The sequence below is a fragment of the Apteryx mantelli genome, chromosome 7 (assembly GCF_036417845.1).
Source record: "Apteryx mantelli isolate bAptMan1 chromosome 7, bAptMan1.hap1, whole genome shotgun sequence".
NCBI classification, from domain to species: Eukaryota; Metazoa; Chordata; class Aves; order Apterygiformes; family Apterygidae; genus Apteryx; species Apteryx mantelli.
This window is the reverse complement of record NC_089984.1, coordinates 6,920,002-6,943,111: the sequence shown is the minus strand read 5'-3', so window position 1 is coordinate 6,943,111 and position 23,110 is coordinate 6,920,002. Positions and strand designations below refer to the sequence as shown.

The following is a 23,110-nucleotide window of genomic DNA, read 5'->3' as shown; positions in this document are numbered from 1 at the left end:
CAGCCACAGCAGCTTCCCAGGGAGGGTCTGTGAGCCACGTGAGATCCCCTTCTTCTCAACTCTAATCGATACCTTGAGAATCACTACATTCATCCATCCCCAGGCTTCCTACAACTCCACACTCGCGGGACGCTCTTAACACCATCCTCCGACAGCAACAGCACCCATTGGTGTTGGGGCAGAGAGGATGCGGTCATTTCTTCCCCCTCCCCAGCTGCAGGAGTACTGCTCTGTATTAAGAGGCACAGCCTCTATCCCTATCCTGAAACAGGGTTAGTGCTTCACTCCAGCATTTAAAATAGAAAAAGGAAATAAAAGAAACCAGAAAGACTGACAGAAGCTGAGTATGGGCTGTAGGAGCGACATCAAGGAATTAACTGCCCCGGGCTTTCTGCCTCACGCTGACAAAGCCCTGTTGGCACACTGCTTTTGGCCCTGAAGCACCACGGATGGGTGCTGAGCCCATGGCGGCACTCTGCTCCCCAGGGCTGGCAGGCCTGTGGGGAGCCCACCGGAAAATCTCCTCCCTTTCTCAAATGGACTGGCAGAAGGAAGTGTTGTGATTGCCCACAGGGCACTCTAAAAAGCAGGGAAGAATTGGTATCTCACACAATCCTATGTTCTGGCTCTCACGGAGCCCACAATCCTCCCTGTATTAAAGCACACCCCGTATTTGTGCTCGGGGGACTGAGCAAGCGCAGCAATGGCAGCAATAAGAGCTGAAAAAAAAATGGTATCATGATATAACCGTGCACCCCATGGCAGATTAATCAGTGGCACATGTTCCCCTGCACTCCCCAAACACACCAGTGGTACCTTACAAGGGATGCACAGCAAGCACCGGGGCAGGGGATGGAGGACACAGGAAACCAAGCACAGGGACATGAAGGGTGACTAAGCAGACAGCAGACTTAGGCATTCCTGGTGGTGTCTCACCTCGTCTTTGTCCTGCACCTGGATGAAGAGAGGGAGGGCAAAGCCCACCTGGGCTAGCTCGGGGATGGCCACGCTGTACTCGGAGCTGTTGAACTCAGGCGCGTTGTCATTGATGTCAATGACTAGGATGTTGAAGGTGGTGGTGACAGTGGCGTTGGAGGGTGTGCGGTCATCGTTCAGCTCTGTCCCCTGCAAGGACAGAAAGCACCAGGACAGCCTTTATTTTTCAAAGAACAAATGTTTAAAAAAAAAAACGCAAAAAGACCAGCAGCCACTGGGTAGAGACACTACAGAAAAGCACAGTTGATCACTGCTGCTGAGACAAAGTCAATGGAAATAAGAGTCTTTCCTTGTGCTTCATGTTGTGTGTGCTGCGGGACCCGACCAAGACGTAAGCAGGAATGTGTGTGTCACCGTGATGCCATTAGAGGCTGCAATGGCTTTTGTTTCCTCTGCTTTGCCAAGGAAGGATGTTCATTTGGTTCTGTCCCATCCCTTAATCTTAGGCACCTTCCCACACAGGTGATGCCATTAATATTCACAGGGACTTTGACCTTCCTGCCCAATTCTTCCATTGCCCATGCTTCAGACACACATCACTCCTGCAAAATCGGCTCCCTTGCCAGGAGTTTAGCATCCTCCTTGCGAGGGCTGGCTGAGTTCTCACTTGTCCCTGTCACGCAACAGGTCATCATGATACAGCCTCCCACTGGAGGATGTTAGAGAGCAGGTGCTTTCTCTGCAGCAAGCATTTAAAAACATTTTTCAACATGCAAAAAGTTGCCTTGCTAGATGCAGGGGACACTGCAATGGGGCAACCAGCACTCCGACTTTCTCCTCTGTCCTCTCCTGAGGAGAGCCCAGGCACTGAGCTAACTGCAGCAGTACTATTAGGGGGACAGAAAACTAGGACAATACAGGAAAACAAGATTTGTAACTTAAAATAGGCTTGGCAACACGTGTCTAAATACACAGAGCTGAGTCATGACTCCGTATCACACCTCTGTCTCAAGAAGGACTTTGGTTTTTCTTTCCCAAACGGAAAGAGTGCAGATTTTATTGCCAGAGAAGCAAAACTTGTGAACGATATTTTCAAGCAGAGTCCCTCCTCTTGTCCTTTGGATAATCTCGTTTCGCTGTGGGTATAGAAAAGCGCACTAACACGACCCACATGGCTCATTGCTATTCACCACTTCTGCACACAACAGCAGAACACACTGATCTGAACAAGGAGAAACCCAGCTGTATTTTCACTGAGTGCTCCAGGGTGAGAACAGCAGAGAACATTTTGGGTTCAGGGTGTGGGCCACAGCAAGCTGGCATTTGCAGGAGTGATGCAAGGTTTGTGGGGAGAGGAAATATAATCTGTTAGACCAAGCCACATAACATAGTCGGAACTATATTATAATGCAGTTGGGAAAACGGGCAAGTTGTCAAGTTCACAAACCTTTCCAAGATTACACAGATATTTTTGGCCCTATTAAAAACAGACAACATACTTATGTTCCCTTTCTCCCTCCCTCAATTTCTACTGAATATAAAACAGAAAACCCAAACCCAAGAGGTTCCAAGGACGGATCCATGCATAAAGCCCCACACTAAGACCTGTGCCTGGGACCATGAAGGGTAAATTCCTGTCCCTTTGCCTGACAAAGCACTGCTCTTTCCATAACACGGAGGTGATCTGCACTCACGCAGCACTGGCTGCTGCCCTCCCAATCAATGACCCTTCCTACGGCACTGATTTTCCCCCACCCCAGCCCAGCAGAATCTATACTTCTAAATGCGTTTCCAACTAGCTGCCCAGCTTGGTATTGATTTTAATTAAGGGGCCGTGATTGGAGATGGGGAGCCGTTCTCAGGTGGGCCCCGTGGTGCTAAAACGCCACGCTCCAGCGCACTTTCTTTAACGAGGCAACTTTTGGTTTCCCCCCTCCCTGTGCATACCTGGGCACGGCAGATGCACACGCTGCCCTGCCCTACCGGCGCCCACTGAAGTGGCAAAATGCTCCCTGGTTTTTTGATAGCAACCTTGGACACAATTCAGTGGCCTGAATGTAGACATTTCAGGCAATCTGAGACTGAGGACTGAAGGGAGGTCTATGGGGTAACAGCTGGAGGCCAGGTAGGGCACCCTCGAGCACCGAAAATGACCCTGCCACCTTCCCAAAGGGGGCTCGGCTGGGTGCCCTCCCTGACCGGCTGGGCCAGTGCGTCTCCTGGGCGGAGGAGCTCTCACCTTCACTGTGAGGATGAATCCAGAGCTGTACAAGGGGTTTTCTCGGTCCAGCGGCCCATTCAGGGTTAAGGCTCCACTGATGTAGTCCAGTGCAAAGATGCTGTTGGTGTTACCTGACAAAAATAAGAGTCAGTGTGAAAACGTTCACCCACCTAGAGGTAACGTGAGAAGGAAGCAGGAGGACACAAGCCTCTTTCCCCTGCCCGTCTCCATAGATGACCAGACACAACGCTGAAAAGAGGCGTTTTAAGAAAGCGGACCTGTTGCAAGGCGAGCAGCCCCAAGTGGGCCACAGATTGCTGTGGACGCTCCATACCTTCCACCTGATCTCAATGTGCTTTGAAATTTAATGGCTGTAATGGTTTTCTCCTCCTCTCACCTGCCCCAGCTCAGGGCTTAAAGTAATGCTTTCCTTCCGAGAGCCGATAACGTCGCAAACGCTGCAGGCAGTGGAAGAATTTCAAAGGGTTTTGGTTAAAATGTAAATGTATTCTTCCCTTTTGTCTGCACATCCGCTCCTCTGCCGATTGAGATGTCAGCACATATAGGCAGGCACGCGCCTGTGCTTGGCCCCTCAGCAGTCAGCAGACGCTGCACGGAGGGAGAGCAACTGTGTTCGCATGGCTGCTGTGCCCGGTTCGTGGTGCGGGATGATGGCCAGGACCTAAAGGACGAGCAGAGCTAGCCCCATCCCAAACTCACCTGCCGGCAGCACTGAGGTAGCCCAAGAGGGCAGTAACGCAATGCCAAAGCGCAGTGGCACACTCTGGCCTGGGCTCATCCCGCACAGCTTCAGGGTCTAGATGAGGAACGTGGTCACCCTTGGGATCCATCCCTCTGTAGCACGGCAGGGAGAGAGGAGGCTCCAGAGGGCGGTTTGGGTGCCCCTAGGAGGAGCTCTCACTCCCCAGAGACCTCTCCTTGCTCTAGGTAAAGAGAAAGCTGAGGCCACATGGCTCCCAAAATGGCATCTCAGGTACCTGAGGAGAACTGAGGCCTCCCTGCTGCCTCTTGGTGCAGCGTGTTATCTCCACGGTCTAGCTCCACAGCTGACACCAGGGCTGAACCCAGGTGCTCACCTCCAAACAACTCCTCCTTGCAAGCCGATACCCAGACCCCGCTGCCCTGACACGTTCCCCTGACCTCGGCTTCCCTCTCCCTTGCGGAGCAGGACCTCCTCATTGCTCCATCAACCCTGCAGCCTCTTTGTCTCCCTTGCCGGGGAGACCTTTCCGCAAGAGATCCAGCTCACAGATCCGGCCTCTGTGCTGGTCCTTGTTTGGGAGCGACCTTGCAGAGGGCTGTGTTGCACCCAGAGAGCATCCCCTTCTCGCTTCCCCCCCCCCGGAACGAGACACCGAGCGACGGCTCAGACGGCGCTTGCGTCTCACGGCCAGCAGACGCCGAAGAGATGAATGTCGCGCGCGGGGGATGCCCTTGCGGCGGCCTCAGGTGCTCTCTCTTTTTGTCAGCCAGACAAAAGCCGGCAGTTGTTCTGCGGAGCCGGGGATATCCGATGCCGGCCTGCCACATCCCCAGCGGCTGCTAAATTAGTGATGAACAAGGCGATTAGCCCCAGGCAGATGGGCGCCCGCACCGCTGCCCTGCCCGTCTCGCGCCGTGCGGGAGCTCCTCACGCCAGCCCCGAACAAGAGCGAGGCGGCACCGCCAGCATGTTACATTCATCCCAGCTGCAAATAAAAAAAAAGCCCATCTTCTCAGTATATCTGCGCACGAAAGAAACACACACAGCATTTGTCATTTCCCTGGAAGCGAACCGCAAGACAAATCTGCTGTCACCAAAGCTGTTTTCCGTCGCTCAGCATCCCCCTCACTCCCTTCTGATCCCCCGTTTAATCTCCTCGATGCTCAGGCCTCCCGCGGGACTCCTGCGCCTCCCTCCGGATGGCCGGAACCCCCGGACGCGGCGCTGCCCTGTCCAACGCCCTCCCTGCTGGCCAAACCCCAGCTGCAACACCGCCTTTCTCCCCCGTTTCTGAGCCCTTACGTCTTCCCCTCAGGCGGGCCATCACCGAGAGCCGCCCGTTTCCGCCCTCGGCCCTCTCCCCTCTCCACCCGAAACGGCCCGCTGACCGCTATCCGGCTTAACGAACTGGCGCGGCTCTACCGCAGACATTAGCGGCGGGTCGTCGGGAGACGCCGACGGCTTCGCTCCCTGCGGGGCGGCGCCTCTCCGAGGGGGACGCCCAGCGCCGCAGCCTCCTCGCGAGCCGCTCGGCCTCGGGCCTCCCGCCTCACGGCTGCTTCGCCGCCCCCGCTCCGCCTGCTCCGCCTGCGGCCCCGCGGAGAAAGGCAGCGCGTAGGAAGTAAACAAGCGAACACGGAGAGGCAGCTCCACCGCGTGCCACTGACCCGCCTGGCCCAGGCGCCCCCACCTCGAGCCCCACTGCGAGGAGGCCAGCTCCTCCAGCCGAGCGTGCGGAAGGAAACAGAGAGCCGAAAACGCAAGGAATCTAGTTCCACGAACGGAGCGTCCCCCAACCGACCCTGTCAAAAATGTCCTCGCTACGTGTTACCTCGCTCCTTGACGAGGAAAACCAAAACCGCAGGCTTCATTTTCTCCCGTAGGCCCTGGCACTCGAGGCGAGTGGAGAGCCTTGGGCCTCCGCAAGACCGTCCCACCAAGGAGAGCAAAGCCCCGCGGCAGGCGCCCTGCCGCTCGCGGCCACGTCGGTACCGCGGCTGGTTTCCCACCTCTGAACTCAGCACGGCATTTCCTCCCTGCCCTCCCGGGTCCTCGTCACCTGCTCCCACCCCGGGCCTCTGCACCACGCTATGGGGTTTGCTCGCCCCGAGCGGGGCAGGGAAAACACCCCCTTTACCTTTCTTTTGCCCAACTTCTGCTGCCGCGCAGGAAGACCTCTAGGCTCCTCCTTCAGCCAATTCCCCTCCTTTAGCCTCGGCTTCCCACCTTTTCTCTTTAATTTACGGCCGACTCTCGAGGAGACTTCTTCTGATACCGTGTTTGAAGGACGCTCTACAAGATATATCGAACTGTGCTGCAAAGCGTTTAAATGCTCCAGGATGCCAGGTTGCCACCGTAAATTTTATGTAGCAGGGTGATCTTGATACACTCCCCTTAATATAAACCGTAATAAAATATGTTTTTAATCCCCAAACACTCTTCTGCTAATAGGGATCTGCTAACCAATAGACCAAACCATTCTAGTGGAAATAGGTCAATAGGGCATGGTCCAAATATTCGACATAAAGGACAAAACACGGCACTGAACTCCTATCCTAAAAATTGTTACTTGTCTCATATTTGACCACCATCATTTTTGAAGGATAGAGAAATGAATTAGGGACCCAAATACACTCACAGGCTGCACATCAGAGATTTTTCTTCAACTCAGCTTCCCAAACACTGTTCATATGAAAGATATGCATCTGATGCCCTCTGGGGCACCTTTCTGCTAGCAAAGAATTGCCAGGCTTTGCAAATTAGCCTCAGAATGGAAAGAGGTGTTTCCAAACTCGTCAGTCAGAGTCCTTTCATAATTTCCTCTACAATGCCTCTTCAGCCGTCAATTCGTTCTTCCTCTGACCAAGGATCCCCGGTGAAGTACTCTCACTACAGAACAATGCAAATTCCCAGGAGACGCTTTCTTTGGAAAAATCTCTCTAATTATCTTCACATTTCTTCACCTTTCTCATAGCAAGGAAATAAAAAGGGGGAAAAAAAAGCCAATCTTCCTTTTCACTCCCCAAGCCACTCAGTCTCTCACTCTGTCCGCCCCTCCATCTCTATATAATTCCTCCTTCACCCCTTGCTCTCTGCTTATGTCTCCATCAGCCTCCTGACCCAGCAAAAAATCCCAGCCCGGGTTAAGTGCAGCTTAGTCCGCGGCTGACTGTGCAGACAGCAACACCGGCTGATGGCTTTCAAGCGGTTTGTCTGCTCCACTGCGTTAACACTGCTTGCTCCATCGTTCCCGGCCCCTCCGTGTCCTGGAAGGGAAGGAGACCCATTGCCACTACCGAGGCCCTCCCGGTCCAGGCATCCCAGGGATCCAGAGGAGCAGGGGGCGACGGACCCAGAGGAGACTGAGTGCGAATAGGAGATGGGGCAGAAATTAAAAGGATGGGGACTCATGGAAGGAAGAAGGGAAGGGAAAGAACAAGTGGTAAAAGAGAACAGAGTGAGAAGAAAAGCAGAGTACACAATGCTTTTAAATACTCAAAGAGCTGGAGGAAAAATGAGAATAAAAAAAAGGACAAACCTTAGGACAAAAATTTGAATAAATAGAAGAGTGCCACTGAAAATCACTGACAATAAGGGCAAACCGACAAGGCATAAGGAAAAACATTCACCAAGTCCACAAGAAGCCTAGGAGTGCCCCAAAAAAGAAACCCAGTTACCCCTTGCAAGCAAAACCGCACCACATGCCCACAACGCCGTCCTCAGGAAGCAGCACATCAGACCTGGTGCCCAGTCCCTCCCTGGAAGGCCCGTTCTGCCTGCTTTCCCAAACACCCAATAATTGGGATAAATTATAGTAATTCCATAACTTGTGCATTTTGGCAGACTCATTTCTCTTATCTGGCAGGGAACAGAGTTGCTCAGGAAACACGAGTCCACTCTCTTGGTGTGATAGAGGTTTCTCAGGCAAAAGGAGGAGGGAAAGCGGGGGCTCCCCCTCTGGGGTACGGGGACAAGAGCAAAGGAAAGGGAAGGACCTACATGGATGGCCCTGGATTAGAAGCAATGGGACAGATCACAACAGCCCATTCAGAGTGTTTTTCCAGGCTCATTGAAGAACGGATGGTAACATAGGCATCATTCTGGAGAAACACTGCTATAACGAGGGGTTTTATAGATGAGGACCATAATGTTTAATTGCCCTCAGCCAACTCTCTCTGTTTAAAAAGACCATTAAAAATACTGGCTCAAACCCAGAAGAAAAAAAAAAAAAGAATGATGTTTCCTCCTTCCTCCCTACTCCTTTGGCCTTTGAGCATCGTTCAAAACCAGAGGAGGGAGAGATGTAGCTATTCTCCATCTCTAGCAAAGCGACCCGTCAGCCAGGGGAGCCCGCTTCCCCTGTACAGGCCAATTTTCCCGCACACCCCCTGTGAAGGGCCATTTTTCCCGGAGCACTGCACCCTCGAAAGGACTTGGACTTGCTGAGCCACTGAACTCAGAGCGAATGACTTTCACGAGATGTGAAAGGGGAACCCATCACACACCTTGTGCTGGATAATTTATTAATCAAAATGTGCTCCGTCAGGGCTCCTCGGCACTGAAATAGATGCCGTTGGATGTGGTTCATAGAGTCGGCAACAGACACAGTTATCATCATATAAATAGTCCATCAGCCGCTGTGACCACCTCACTGCTCTTCACCTTGAGTTTTTGCCCCCATGCAATACGCAGAGAAGGGCTTCAGGGCAGCTACCCTGCTCTCCCCCTAGCTCACCCCTGCCCTCCAACAAATCATCTCCTCAGACCAGGCCCCCCACTTATTTTCAAAGGGAAGAAGTTATTTCCAAAGGAAAAGTGGTTACATCTTGGTCTTTACATCCTTGCGTGAAATCGAGATACTGCAATGTTGTGCTCTAGAAAAGAGCATCCACCCTTCCCGTTATGGACCTGGGTTTCCTCTTGCTCCTGGGGACAGGGCTCTCTCTGGGGCCACTAATTCAAGATCCAAGATGTACGTCAGCCCTCCTACACACGCAACCACCCTGTGAACAGACGCTTTTTCAGCATCTTGCCCAAAATATTTAATTGCCTATTCTAGCACAACAGGCAAAACTTCTAATCTTACGAATTCACAAAAAAGCTTGTATGAAATGCTAGTGCAGTTCCCTTTTTTAGAACCAAACATACAGTGTGAGAAAATAAACTGAGAGATTTATCACCTGATATACAAAACCCCTACCGAAGCCAACAGGAGCTACGGTTAGGTATCAGAGGGAAGAACAAAACCTGCAGAGTTTAAAGGTTCCTGATCCGAGCGTAATTCATCACATTAAAGGACGCTGAATCTTGGACCACAACGTCTCCCCTATGTATTCTCAAACGTGCTCAGCAGTTTGAACAGACGGCAAATAACCAGCACTGCTTGGCTTGGTGCGTCGGCGCGACAGCGAACCTTAACGCTTTCATACTCACTAAAACTAGGATTTTCCTTCCCAGCAGCTAAACATCAGGTGGCAAATCTTGGAACTGGGAACAGCTACACTCTGCATTAGTATTCATATTACAGGTGCTGCTTCCTTGCTATTTTGTCCTTTCTGTACAGTCACTTCGACATTACCTAGAGATGAGTGTGTGAAGGAAGCGAAAACCCCTGCACCTCCCTAAGAGCACAAATAACCAACTGCATGGTGAGATGGGAAGCGCCCCGGAGGTCTCTAACGCAACCTCCCGCTCAAAGTGGGACACGTCTCAAGGGTTAACTATCAAATATAAAAAACTCCTCTTCCTCACAGCCTTCCTTCATTCCATAATCATGGACATTACCTTAAAACAATCTATGGGGAAACCAGCCAACATCTGGGTCGTGAGTCAAGACAGCAGAGTAACTCAGGAAAAACTACCGTAATTGTTTCTGCTGTGAGCAAACTTGCAGAGTTTGTACAGAAATGAAAAATCCTCTTTCTCAGGCAGCACTTGGCAACTTCTCCTAGTGGCAATGACAAAGATCCTCACAATATTACAGCCAGGGACCGGGGAGGAATACGCAAGTGTGATACAGGAGACTACAATTCACATGAGCATGATGCACAGGGATATCAAAGGAAAAAGAAAATGAAAGAAAACAAAAGAGCGTTGTTCATTCCCACCAGGTCCTCTTCTGGGTCCACCTTTTTGCCCATGCTCCAAGAATGAGATAATGCTTGTAGATGTGTACTTCACTCATTTCTGTAAATGCAACAGTTTAACCCTACTGAACTTGCAGAGGATTTCATCTGCGTAAAGAGGGAGCAGAAGGCAGTATATATTCCCAAATAGAACATGCTCTTGGCACCTTTGGATTTCCATCTTAGAGCGGCATTTGCAGAACACGCTTTCAGCCTGCATATGAAGTAAGCACAGGCAGGAAATGTGCACTTTCTTAATGGACACTGTGTCTGTGCTGGCTTTAGAGACCCACAAAATACACCTCTTGCCTCTCCCACCACAGTAAGCGAACTCATCAGGGGAGTATGAAAGAGGGACGCTCGAATATTTCTCATAACAACCCAATCAGCTTTTAACATAACAACTACATCTTCAGGCTCAACGTCTTTCAGAAATTCTTCCATCCAGACCTATATTAAAAAAATCTCGGAACTCTTAATTTTTTCTAACCCAGACACAAAGAGAGACAGTCCAGGCTCGTCCTGAGCCAGTGGTTGCCAACATCTCAAATACATTAAATGCCAGGAAGTTAAATAGAAAACCCCAGAAATTAAACAGAAAATATTTTTGTTTTTGTTTCATATTTACATATAAATAGGAAGGTAAAATTTTAATCACCAAAGGACATTTGTCAGGGGACCGCTTGCAGTGCAAGCAAGCCGTTATCCCAACTGTATCTGTGTTCAGTTGCTCCCAGATGGACAGGGAGCCAAAGCAAGATGCTGACGTGACGACGAAGCATAGTTAGCACTGGGGAGGAAGATGGGAACCGATGGAGGTGAGAAGCCAAGGGCTACAGAAGCAGCCGCCATCCCTTCTTTGCGCTGCCTCATCCCCTTGCATTGGCAGTGTGGAAAAACAGCCTTTGATGAATAACTCGGCGCAAGGCACTTTTCCACCCATCAGCATGTCCTCCTACAAAAATGTTCTGCTATGATGACTGCCTTTAAATCACACTGGAAGGCCTCCTCGTGGACGTAATTTATGAGGACTTTAACACCCTAGTAGTTCACCAAGTGATCCGAATGTGGGAAAAAGTCAGCACAATGTAGGCCAAGCAGCAACGGGGATATTAAAATTAGCAGGCTGTATTTCCAAGGTTTGCCCTCCATTCTGATGTCCAGTTTAAGGGATTCAGAGAAACCGTATGTTTTGTCCTGCCTTCTTTATTAATTTGGGTCAAGTGCATGGAGGGAGGGGTCAGCAACTGAGGGATGGGAGATCTCTTTGGCCACTTCACCTTACCTCCAAAGTTCATGCTGCCTTTTGGAAGGGAAGGCAGCAGGGGACACCCCATCTATTAGGCCCATATGAAACATGATCTGAGAGCTACTGCTTTTATTTTTTAAATAATATTTAATTCCTTAGCAGGAAAAAACAGAAGAAGGCAAGAGAACTATTATTTCCAGACATGCCTCCTGGTTGCTTTTGTAATTCACACTTCTACTACACTGTGCAAATAATAATTTTTAATTCATGTTTCCCTTGGGATGCACCAGCTTTAGGAAGAGAGCACTTTACCACAAACTGAATCTCCTAGAGGAATCAATTTGGAAAAATAAATGCTCTAAGGGTTTCTGAAGAGCCCTAAGCGCCAGCTACCCGACTGAAAACCCCAGACCTCCCTTCCCCTCTCCCCTCCAGGACTTTCCAGCACCACGAAGGACATATGGATTGCCCTTGTGCAGGCTCCCTGCTGCCCATCCATCACCGGACCTGAAATTTGTCAGTCAGGCAGAGTTCGACGTTTTGGCATCGCCGGCAGCCGCTGCTCTTGCAGAGCCTGTGAGCCCTCTCAGCTGGTTTAACCCTTCGACGCCTGCCCGAGCAGCACAAGTCACCTTCCCGTCTCCACAGCAGGAACCCCCCTTTTAACGACGCTGGGGAGAGAAGCAGAGGATTGCAGTCCTCTTCAGGAGGGTCTGGCCATTCCAGAGCTTTGCCGAAATACAAACCCTGACTGTCCAAGCCAGTCCCTGCTGGAAATCAATCAAAGCCCCGCTCCTGTTGACCTGTCATTTTTCCCTGCATTCACAAATAAATGAGAAATACAGCACATGCCGGCAAAGGGGAGCACTGCTCCAGGTCGGATGTGTAACATTCAACATCCATGGACGCCTAGGCTTCAGTTCCTTGGAGTTCATCATCCCCTGCGGTTTCAGTGTGGCCAAACAGGGCTGCTTTGCAAAAACGCCCAACAAGTCTGGAGACACAGCAAGACACCCAGAGCGAAACGGATGCTTTACTGCTAGCGAGTGAAGCACTGGACTGTAATTGCACCGTACATTTTCCTAACAAGAGCTTGCGGGCCAAAGTCCCTTCCTGCCTATTAATTAAATTGCCATGTAATTCATGATAAAAATCCTGCTCTTAAAGAGCCAAAGGATTCCCCGTTCTCCAGGGGATAGTCAGTAGCAGCAACCGTGAAACTGCACGGCTCTCTCCAGGCCTGATTCTGCTGCATGCTCCCGGGGTGCTCCAATTTTGGCAGTACCACCGGCCAGCTCAGCGCCAGGCTGGCGCAGATCGCACTGGATGAGCGGGAAGGTGATGGGGGGCATTGGGAAACACAGCTCTGCCCTCTTGCAGAATCGGTTCCCACTGCTCTGACCAAGCGTGTGCAGCCAGAGCGGTGTGAAATTAATTTCTTCCAGATAAATCTTGCTCTTTCCATAGCAAAGGTGCTTCCTTTTCTAAAGAGCAGCCAGCATCAAACACGGGGAAGGGAAGGACCGCTTCCCGTCTGGCAAAACGCGGGCACCTCCCTGCATATTTGCGGTCCTGCTTGCCCCATGTGTCCCCAGCATCAACCGGGACACAAAAGGCTGGAAAGATGCTCACCCGCTGACATCCAGCCAACTCGAATTTCCTCTCTCGGGAAGCTAATGATGTCCCGCATATCCAGCACGCCTGCCATCACCTTCCCATCACCTGTTGCAGCCGGCGTGCCTCTAGGAAAATCAATCTCTGTTAGACCAGAGAGTTCCCCTAAATGAAAAGTCTTATCTAGACCAGGTCATGTTATATAACAAGTCACTTGCTTTGCCTGGGAAATGAAAGATGATGAGGCAGAGTCCCCGGCACAGAGGCTATCTCCATAAATCTGCCAAAAAGGCACCGTGGATTACTTCGCGGGATTAATTATCTGTCCTTCAAACAGAGCCCTGACCTCAATGGCTGAACATCTCCAACCTGTCAAAGCAGCCCGGGAACTTCAGAGCGAGGGGATGATTTCATACAGTGGAGCAAGGGCAAGCTACTAGCTGGCGGCGCTCTCCTTTTTGGACAGCCGTTCCTCGGGAACGAGCAAGGACCTCCATACCCAGCATCATCGCTTTCCCTGCTAGAGCCTCCCTGACTCGTCTGGGCTCAGGCATCGCTACTTTTCTCTGTGGCTTTTATTCCTGTTGACCCAATTCCTGGCTTTCCTAGTTGAGTCCTGTCCCAGTGTGCCCAGGAACAGGGCTACAAACCGGAAAAGTGTTGGAGGAGACCCCAGTGGAAGAGACAGCTCAGAGCCCTGCTCCACCTAGGCCGGCACGAGAAGAGCTCCTTTCTAGGAAAAGCAACACAAAAATTCCCACCGGAGCCATCGTGGTTCAGCCGTAGCAATGTGAACCCTGGTGCAGACAAGCCTCTCTGGTGGCTTTTGGCATTAGAGGGTTTTTCAGTTTGGTTTTCTTTTTAAATGACATTTTGCACTGTGGTCATCCTACTCCTTTTAAAGTGTAGGGAAAGTAGCATGTGTTTTCATGGAGTTAAACACTCCTTTGACTGGGAGGAAAGGAGAGAAACAATTTAATGGATTTTCCATATAAGGGATGGAAATAAATCCACAAGCTGGGCCCTGGCAGGCAGGCTTTTCTGCCACAACAGGACAACTCAACCAGGTCTAGCCAAAGACGTGACACAGCTAGATCAGGGCTTCTATATGACTTCAGGCTTAATAGCTTTGTAAGCTGACTGCATAAAGTTAGATCTTAAGTCTTATTTTATGTGGTTATGGTTAATCTTTTAGTTTTATTGTTTTCCTGTCATAGGAGAACCTTGTGCTTGGAGATAGCTATATAAATAAGAGCTTCTGCAGTATATCCTGAGGTGTGTACTAGCACACAGCCAGGAGAGGGCTGGAACTGAAAAGGACAACGGCAATTTCAAATTAATCTTTATATCCTACCTCCAAATCATACTAATGTTCTAGATATTAATACCCAAGGAATGATAAACATCGAGGTTGCTTTTCAGCATTCTCACTGTCATTTATTCAACACGGGCACTAAAATCAGAGGGCACTACACTACACTACACGGCACTACCCGGGCAGCAGGACTCCTCAGAGACCCGGGGAAAGGGCCTCATCCTTCCTTCCCCCAGTCTCCCCATCTGGAAATGGGAATAATGCTGCCGTCATCTTCCCTTCTGAATGTGAGCTGAAGAGCCAGGTATAATTATTACTTCTGCTTGCCATTTTCACTTTTGTTTACGGTCGGTTTCTAATTTAATTTGCTTCCCGATTCCCATACGCTAGACAGTTTTTTCAAAACTGCCGTAAAAATTTACCAGCTCAGGCACAAAATCTGCTTACTGACCTTTACCATCATGATTGAGGATAATGACAAATTAATTAGCCTTTATCTGGCTGCCAAAAAAACCGCTTGCCTTGCGCGAACCAGATTTTGGAGAAGATGCTTCGGTGCGGCACCTTTCCCCTCGCGCGGCGGGCCGGGAGCCCTGCACGCACACCACGCAGCCATTCCTCGGTCTGTCCGCAGGGCTGTTCCCTCCCAGCATCCCGACTGCACTGGCTCGCTGCAAGATGATGGTGTTGATAGCAGAATGACTGCTGGTCAGTTTGGAAAATACTCTGCAATTCTTATGTTCTCGGCTTGGGAAAAAAAACGCAGAGCAGTTTAATCACTCGTGGCTTTGATGTGTTCTGCACGATTCCCTAATGCGATAGCTGCCCCCCCACCAGGCTAGACCTGGGGCGGGGATTAAGCTATTGGCATACGCAAGCAAATGCAAGCATGTTTGCACGTATCTGACTGCCTGTCAATCCACACATCGCCGCCACCAAAAGGCTCTCAAAGCGTGGCTGGCTCGCTTGCACAGTCCCTCTGCTGGGTGCAACAGCCAGGCTGGCAGGTATTGTGGCACTGAGCAGTGCTCAGGGGACACTTGCAAAGTGGCATCATGGCTATTTTACAGGAAACCCAAAGATAAACATAAAAATAAAGCCATGCGTGAACACTCTAGGTAAAAATCCAGGACTCAAGGTCTTGCTTGCTTGATTCTATACATCAGCCTTGACCTTCTGATTGAGCCCGTATAATCATGATCTGATCTGTGCATTTAGCCAGTTAGCCCTCTATAGACTGCATTATTGTTTCTGCAGATTTTAACCATCATATACAGACTATCTGAAACCCAGGAACTGTTTATATTGCTTTGGTGCTGACAAGGAAAATTAAGATACCTAAAACGTAAGAGCAAATTAAGGGAAAAACCATAACATGAAACTAGAACTTCACATCTGGTTCTGCAAAACCATCAGATCTTTATATACCACAGAGCTCGGGGAGGCTCCAGTCCCAGCAATGCGAAAGGCTGGGAAGAGCTCATTTCTGCCAGGGGCCTGGTAACCAGCAGCGAAAGCTCATGCCTCTCTGACGAAAGCTATTAAACTCCCCAGATAGCAGCAGCAGGGTAAAGGCCCTGCTCGCATGTCAGAACGGTCTGCAACCTTCACAGGTCTTTCTGCAGCTCTGTTACCGCCAGTGCTGGTTCAACGCCAGTGGAAGAGCTAAACAGGCAAAGTCCCAGTGATTTTACTGCCACAGAGCCCTTAACTGCTTCCGATAAAGCCTGCTCCAGGAAAGGAGCAATAGACATCTGAGAAGCCCAAGGAAACAAGAAAAATCAAATACATAACCCCAGACGCTCCAAATCTCAGCCTGGCCACACAAGAAAGAAGAGAGGGAGAGCAGTCTTTTGGCAACAAGGGGCAGGAAACCCGTTCTACATGGTGAATCCAAAAGGCTCACTGATAGCAGGACTACGTCTCTATTCCGAACTCAAGCACCAAACCAGCAAAGGAGATTGAAGGTGAAAACCAAACTCAGAGCAACACTTTGAAGCAACATTCTATGTGGACAGTCTGCAGAACAGTCACAAAAATATCCAACTGGGCATCCATCCAGTCCAAGACGCTGTCTGTAATCATGGCCATAAGCAGCTGCCTGAAAAAGGACATAAGAAGAGGACGAGTGCACTCTCCTGGATGCTGACCATCCTCAGACTTTGAGAAGAACCCCCTCTGTTGTGAACTATACTCCTATGAACTTTCATTTGAAACCACCTTTTAACCATCATATACAGACTATCTGAAACCCAGGAACTGTTTATATTGCTTTGTTCTTGTGTCAAAAAGAGGGTTTACAGCCAGCCCTGTAGTTAATCAACCCACTCTTCCTGCACCACCCATGGTTTCACAAAACCCTGTGATGTCCCCCTCGGTTACTCCGGGAACGAGACATCTCCTTCTTCTCGGTCAGTGGCTCCAACCACGCTCTGGTGAGGGACTGCTGAAGGCTTTTACAATCCTTGGGGGCATTCAGTGGCCTCTGTAAAATCAGTTTGTGGTTTCAGTCCAGCCTCCAGTGAACAAAGGCTCACATCAGAACAAAGTCCCTGCTGCATTTTGCATGGTTTGATACTGAAAGTCTCGGGGAATCTCTCAATTAATTCATGTCAGGGGTACATTAGAATAAATTGCAAAGAGATTTAGAGGAATAAATAATCCTTGCATCTTCAAAGGCAGACTGACCTGGATACTTCCAGCCAGGATCAAGGGACTTGGATCAAAGTTGGGATCAAGTCACCTTGACCCCAGAGGTTGATTAAAAGAGCATTTGAAATGCGAGGCTTTGAGAAGGGGACACGACTTCTCCACATGTAACCTGAAGGAGCTCCCAGCTCCTCAAACACATGGCAGAGTGGGGAGAAAAGGGGCTGCTGCCATTTCTTGCTGTGAAGATTTCCCTGAAAGCAACACCAGAAAGGGGGTCATAACTCAGATTGCCCAAGCTAGTCCCTCACTCCTGGGTTACCTGGACTAGTCCATCTGCCCCAGCGCCAAAGCCCCACCAGCTCTGTCCATCTACAGCCCAGCGAGCCCGTGGTCTATCGCGGGTACGGCAGAGGCTCAAGGCACCTGAAATGAAACCGCTCCAGCTCCAAAAACTGGACTTTCTGAAAAGCAGCCGTGTTTCACCTGGAAATGCCTACCTGGACTGCTTTGCACCTGCCTCTTTTACCATCAGGAGGGGTCACAGTGAGCAAGGGAGCAAGATGTTGTGCAGGAGGGCATTGACATGGGAGGTTAGCAAAGGTGCTTCGGGCTTGTGGGGTGGCAGGGAGACTCTCCCCAAAACAAATCACAAAAAATGAGCGTAGGGTTTGGGGTCAGGCATCTCTGACAGACCTTTCTTTGAATTTTCATTCTCTCGTTACCTGAACTAGGATGCCCCAGGGAGGACCCGTGTGCCACAGGTAGCAGCAATTTCGGTAAGCTATCTGCACACATTGTGACGGGTTCCCTGGGCTTTAGCGGCAATGCACGGAGGCAGGATTAAGGAACACGGATGTCAGGAGGAGGAAAGCCTCCACCATTTTAATTAAGCTCCATTCTCTAGCCTCATAGCCTTTCAGATCCAGCCCCCGACCTTCCAGCTTGTGCTGCGACCCTGCTGAGTTGGACGAGGTCCTTGCAATGCTTTGCCAGGCCAGTCCTTGGTGCAGAGACTTTTGGGAAACACTGCAGAAATTGCTACAAGCTGTTCAGCCCATAATCAGTCATATTCTCTTTCTAACAATAACAACTGCACCGACAACAAAAGTTTTATGCCTTGCTCTTTGCAGGTCTCCTCGGTGGCATTTTGTGAAGTGGAGCCGTTTGTTGGCATAGCTTCAACTACCTCTGGGGCTCTGCTTTCCCCCATCCCCTGCACAGTACACTGTGATCTCTTACTCATAAACACAGACGTGTGCCACGGTGCCCACCGCGACCCAGGCTCCCTCTGAAAGCACCACGGCAGTGCCGAAATGCCTAACGGCTCTGCTAATCCCGTGCTGCAGGTCTCCGGCGCAGAGCATTCTGCCTTGAGCTAGCAAAAGCGCTTGCAGAAAGGTGATCGGCATTCGGTATTAGCCGGTGACGCATCCAAAGAAATACAGCCAGTGTTGACAAATGCATTTAGCAGACGTGCAAAATGTGCCTGGCTTGTCATTAAGACCAAAAGGTTTCACTATAAGATACTCCCGAACTTGTATGAAATAATGGTCTCTGCTCAAGGAAAGAGAGATGTCATGAACAATGTGCTCTGACAACACTGAAGGCAAAAAAAAAAACACTTTTCAGGCAGGTAAAAGCTTTCACTCACAGCAGTAGGCTACATTAATTAGCAACGGTGAATCAAAAGAGCTGAGACAGGCAAACAGAAGTACAGTCGAGGAGAAACTTAGTCAAATATAATTTCTCTGGCATGGGGAGCACAGACAAAGACTTATCGCAGAGCCAGGTCTTCTGCCCCCTCCAACACAGGCTGCTGCCGGGCTCCCCGCCGCGACTCACCTGAGACGATGGTGTAGCCGATTCCCCGGGGACGGCCCTTGTCCTGGTCAACCGCAGTTATCATCCGCACGGTGGTACCCTGGGGAGGGACAGAAGAGACGCATGTTGCAGGCACTCAGCCGCTTCCGCGCCTTGCCCCGCTGCAGGACACTTCCCACCTCCGTCCTCCCCTAGCCATCGCGTGGGAGCAACGGGATGGATCAGAGCGCTTCTGGGGCTCCGAGGATGCACAGCCACAAGAGCCGAGCTGTCCCAGCACATCACCAATGCATTTTTACTTCTTACTGTGGGCCACATGCTTATGAAAATCACCTCGTAGACAGGACAAGGCATCACATAGGAAAGTCCCACCCCAACTTCCCCAGGGCAGTTCTGAGCCGCAACTCATCACCATCCAGCTTCTGCGCAAGCTGCGAAACGCTGACAATCCACCCCAGCGTTTAGCTTGCGATGCTGAGGACAGGACCGGCACAACACGTTCGCTAACACAAGGCCACTGAACAGGTCGAGGCTGACTGTACAGTATGTTTGTACCAGGGCACGAGTCCACAGGGACTGAAGATAGCATCGCCAGGCTCATTTCCCTTGCTGCTTGGCCCCTGCCTAGAGGATTTGAAGCGAGGTCAGCGAGGTGAGCCCAGCCAGCAGTGCTCAATCAAGACAGGGTCACTTAACCCCCAGGGCTCAAAGGCAGAAAACAAAGGAAAGAAGAAATGGAAGTACAGCACCGGCAAAGTCGAGACATGCTGACTTGCAGCACCGCAACTGCATGGGCTGAGGCTCAGGTCGGCGGGTGGAAGCATATGCTCCTCAGTCACAGAGGAGAGATTTTCATTTCGTAGCCCCTTGAGAACCACAGGCAACAACTCTTCCTCACCACTACCTTCAGCAACAGTCAATAGACCAGTTTTCTCTACCTCCTGGATTGCCAGGTTCAAAGGGTCCTCTTCTCCCCCTGCATTCTTCAAACCTGGCACCCTGGGCGACAAGGGGTGCTCGTGCTGGCCAAGGGTGTCCAGCTGCACAACCGGCTGGGAGAACTGCAAAGCTTTTAATAGAAGCCTGTAGGCAGAAGGAGGTTCAGACCGATGCCAAGAAGGGGATTGCCCATGGACAGGAGCTTCGGCACCTGTTGGCTCCCCCACCTCATCCTCCGCCCTGCGGGACAGGCCTCTTATAGCCCTGCAGAAAGGTTCATAAGGCCAAGAGCCCTCTCAAAATATATAGGAGCGGGCCAAGATTCTTCTTCAGTTCTTTTAATAAAAATATTATGCACTTATGTCAGCTCTGTAGCTGTACTTCCCCCGCTGCACTGCAGTGAGCCCATGTGAATACAAACACACACACACGCAATTAATGTAGTGTGAAAAAATTTACAACTCAGCTGTTCTTGTTTTCATTGGTTGATTAACAGTGGGAAGAGAAGCAATTTTTTTTTGCCCTCAAAGAAAATGTCAACAGAGGCATTTGCATATCTAATGAGGGAGCAGAGCAGGACAGCGGTGTTGCACTTGCCCTGCAATCCATCAGCTAGAGGCCAAATGCTGGTGCTATGCTGTCTCCATTTTTTTATTTGGACAGTCTCAAAGGTTCTGCTATTTATAATGACAGCTTTGCAAAAGCAGGTAGGTGCATAGCAGCAACCGAAAAAGAGCTGAACCTCCGCAACAGCAGGATGGACCCAGCCACTGAAACATCTCCATCACAGCTTACGCTGGGAACCTTGGGAAAGCTGCTGCAGAAACGTCACCAGCGGGAACTGGAGACTTGCTGCCCACCCTGTTTTCAGGGCCGTGCGCGGACACCGTGAAGCTCCGTGGGCAGGACGGAGACGCTCTGTGACTGCTGCCATAAAGGCGGCTTTTCGGGCCAGGCAGATATGCCCCATCCCTGATATCCAAGGCTACTTCAATAGACTCCTTAAGTAAATCCACACTATTAACTGAGAACATTAGCCATAAATCCCAGGTCACTGACCTTTGAACGGCGTTCGGCTGGTGAGGCTCAGCAGCTGCTAGAGAGCCTCTAAATCACTGACAGCAGCGCTTTCCAAACTAGTATGGCTAAAAAGCACAAGAAAAGGGGGAAACAAGAACAACAGATCCGGAGAGGAGGGCAAGACACAGCAGAAAAGAGGGGCAGGGAAAAAAAGAACAAAGAACCGAAACTTCCAGGGATGCAGTTCAGCTGGCACTTCCCCAACATATTCTGCTTTAATTTACCACTCCCGCGGGGCAGGCGCGCGCCCCTGTTTCCTCATTGGCAAAGCGAGAGCTTTTCCATTCCAGGGGCAGTGGGTGAAGGCACTTGGCCTATCTGACAGCTCACTCATCGCCTGTCAAAAGAGAGGGAGCCGCGCAGAATGATAAGTGTCACCTGCCGTGCGGCACATTTCAAAGGGAAGGCAGCTGCGGGAGGAGGCAGGGCCTCCGCGATGGCCCAGGAATAGCAATTGGCCTGCTGATGCCGGGGCCACTTTATCTGAAGGAAAGGTCCCTTTTGTAGGTGCCAAGGGGAATGACTGTCACCAGAGATAAAAGGAAGAGCGCGGATGCTGCAGTAGCAAAGTTTGGGAGGAGAGAAGAGGGGATCTTGTTTGGATATCTCCCCAGCGCGTGCCATAGAGCCGTCCATAGGAAAGAAACCATCCAGACACCTGTTCATGAGAACAAGAAGCTAAGGTTTGTCTGGTCCTTGGCAAGCTGAAGATGATGGCTTCCACACTGCTGTTTTTGGAGACTGTCGGTCTCCCTCTGTCTCCTTCCAACCTCTATGTCTCCTCCTTCTCCACAGACCCCTAAGTCAGGCCTTGGGATGAGCCACACTTCACCTGTGGCAGAGAAGCACGTGTCAGAGCAGGGCTGAGCTCCCTGTACTTACTGGACGCTGTCTCCTGGAGTCACGGCAGGGGCAGGAACCTGAGCACCTTTTTGCAGCCCACCTAGTTTCCATCCTTGCTTCTTTGTAAGAGGCTTCCAATATCCACAAAACTATCAGAACCCAGCTCCCTGGGACGGAAGGTCACCCTCTGAGCATCCACACTATTTTAGGATCAATCTTGGTGTCTCCCTTCTCCCTCAGAAGGCTTCTGCGGAAGAGGCTGAACAAATGTCAGAGAACAGGCTTAAGGGTTTATCCATGTAGTTGGTGGCAATTTTTGGTTTTATGGTCAGTGGTAACAACTGATGCAGAGAGCCTCAGAGCATGACCATCATCACAATCAACAGGAGTATTCCCATTCAGCATGCTTTGGAGTGAGATGGGAATAAGATATGATGTGAAACAGGACACTACACTCAAGGAAGCCGTACTCATCTCCAAGTACCTGTGATGATGCCCACCATCCCAGCAGACCTAACTAACCTGAGGCCAGAACCGGGGAAACACCCCAAACCAAACTAAACCCTTGATCAATGCAGTCCCAAGACAGAAAAGGTTGGCCTCTCACCAACCACATCTCAACAGCCTCCATCTTTTCTTCCAAAATCCTACTGAGCCACGACACCATTCCTTTCACTATATAGGTCTTGGCATGGCGAGGGCACGAGAGGCTGTGCCTGGGCTCCCTTAGGCAGCCAGCAGTTGCACGCCTAAATTGGAGGGGATGCTCCCACTATCTCCAGCGAGATCCAGCTGACAAGGTTTCCAATCACTCCTGGGAATCCCAAGCTGACTTGCCATGCCAACTGCTCTGCCTGTGGCTCTCCCCAGGTAGCCATGGGCTGAACCGTGGCTCTTGAAAACTCCCAAAATTCCTTGACATTTCTTATAGCAAGTAACAGCTCACCTGCCCACCACAGACAACAGTGATTGTAAGGTAAGGATTCGGGTGGTGGGTATAAATTGAAGCACCAGAACAGAATAACTCTCTCCCTCTAGGGAAAGAGGGAAAAGATTTAGAAAAGCAATAATCTGGAACAGTCTATGCTTAAAAAAAGGCAAAGAAAATAAAGAATGGCACATTATCCAAACAAAGTTTGAGGCTTTTTTGAAGAGGGGCAGGGGTAAATCAATCCTTTTTTAATAAAACCCTGAGCTTTTAATAAAGTGTTCACACTGATGGGCTGGAAATATTGTAAGAAAGAATTAACTTGGAGCTATTGAGACTCTAGGGCAAAAATAGCACTGATTCTACATTATTTCTTTAACCCAAGGAGTTTGGGCAGGGGAGGGGGATGGTGCTGAAGAATTAAAAGTATTTTAATGATAATTTAAGTGGATCTGTACCATGCTATAGCAAGGGAACACACCTGCTCCTCCTGGAACCAAAGACAAACGGGTTTTGCCCCCTCCTGTCCTTGCATGGCTCCCCGTGGGATAAAACACACTTCACGCATCGCAGCCTGTCTCCGAGCGAGTGGACTGCTCCCCTTTCAGCCCCCAAAGCGAAGCTGTGATGGTGCTTGAACCACACACCGATGGTGGGCTAAGG

At 50.4% G+C, this 23,110-nt stretch overlaps 1 protein-coding gene across 1 annotated transcript in view; it reads right to left on the bottom strand.

Moving 5' to 3' along the window:
• The window catches only part of CDH23 (cadherin related 23), a 224,650-nt gene that overhangs the window by 107,195 nt on the left and 94,345 nt on the right, over nt 1–23,110 (bottom strand). The window contains exons 8-10 of the mRNA XM_067299722.1: nt 18,679–18,757; nt 3,176–3,288; nt 937–1,125 (exon numbers count right to left, since the gene is read on the bottom strand). Of these exons, the coding sequence (XP_067155823.1) occupies nt 937–1,125; nt 3,176–3,288; nt 18,679–18,757 (381 nt within the window). The remainder of the gene's footprint in view (nt 1–936; nt 1,126–3,175; nt 3,289–18,678; nt 18,758–23,110) is intronic.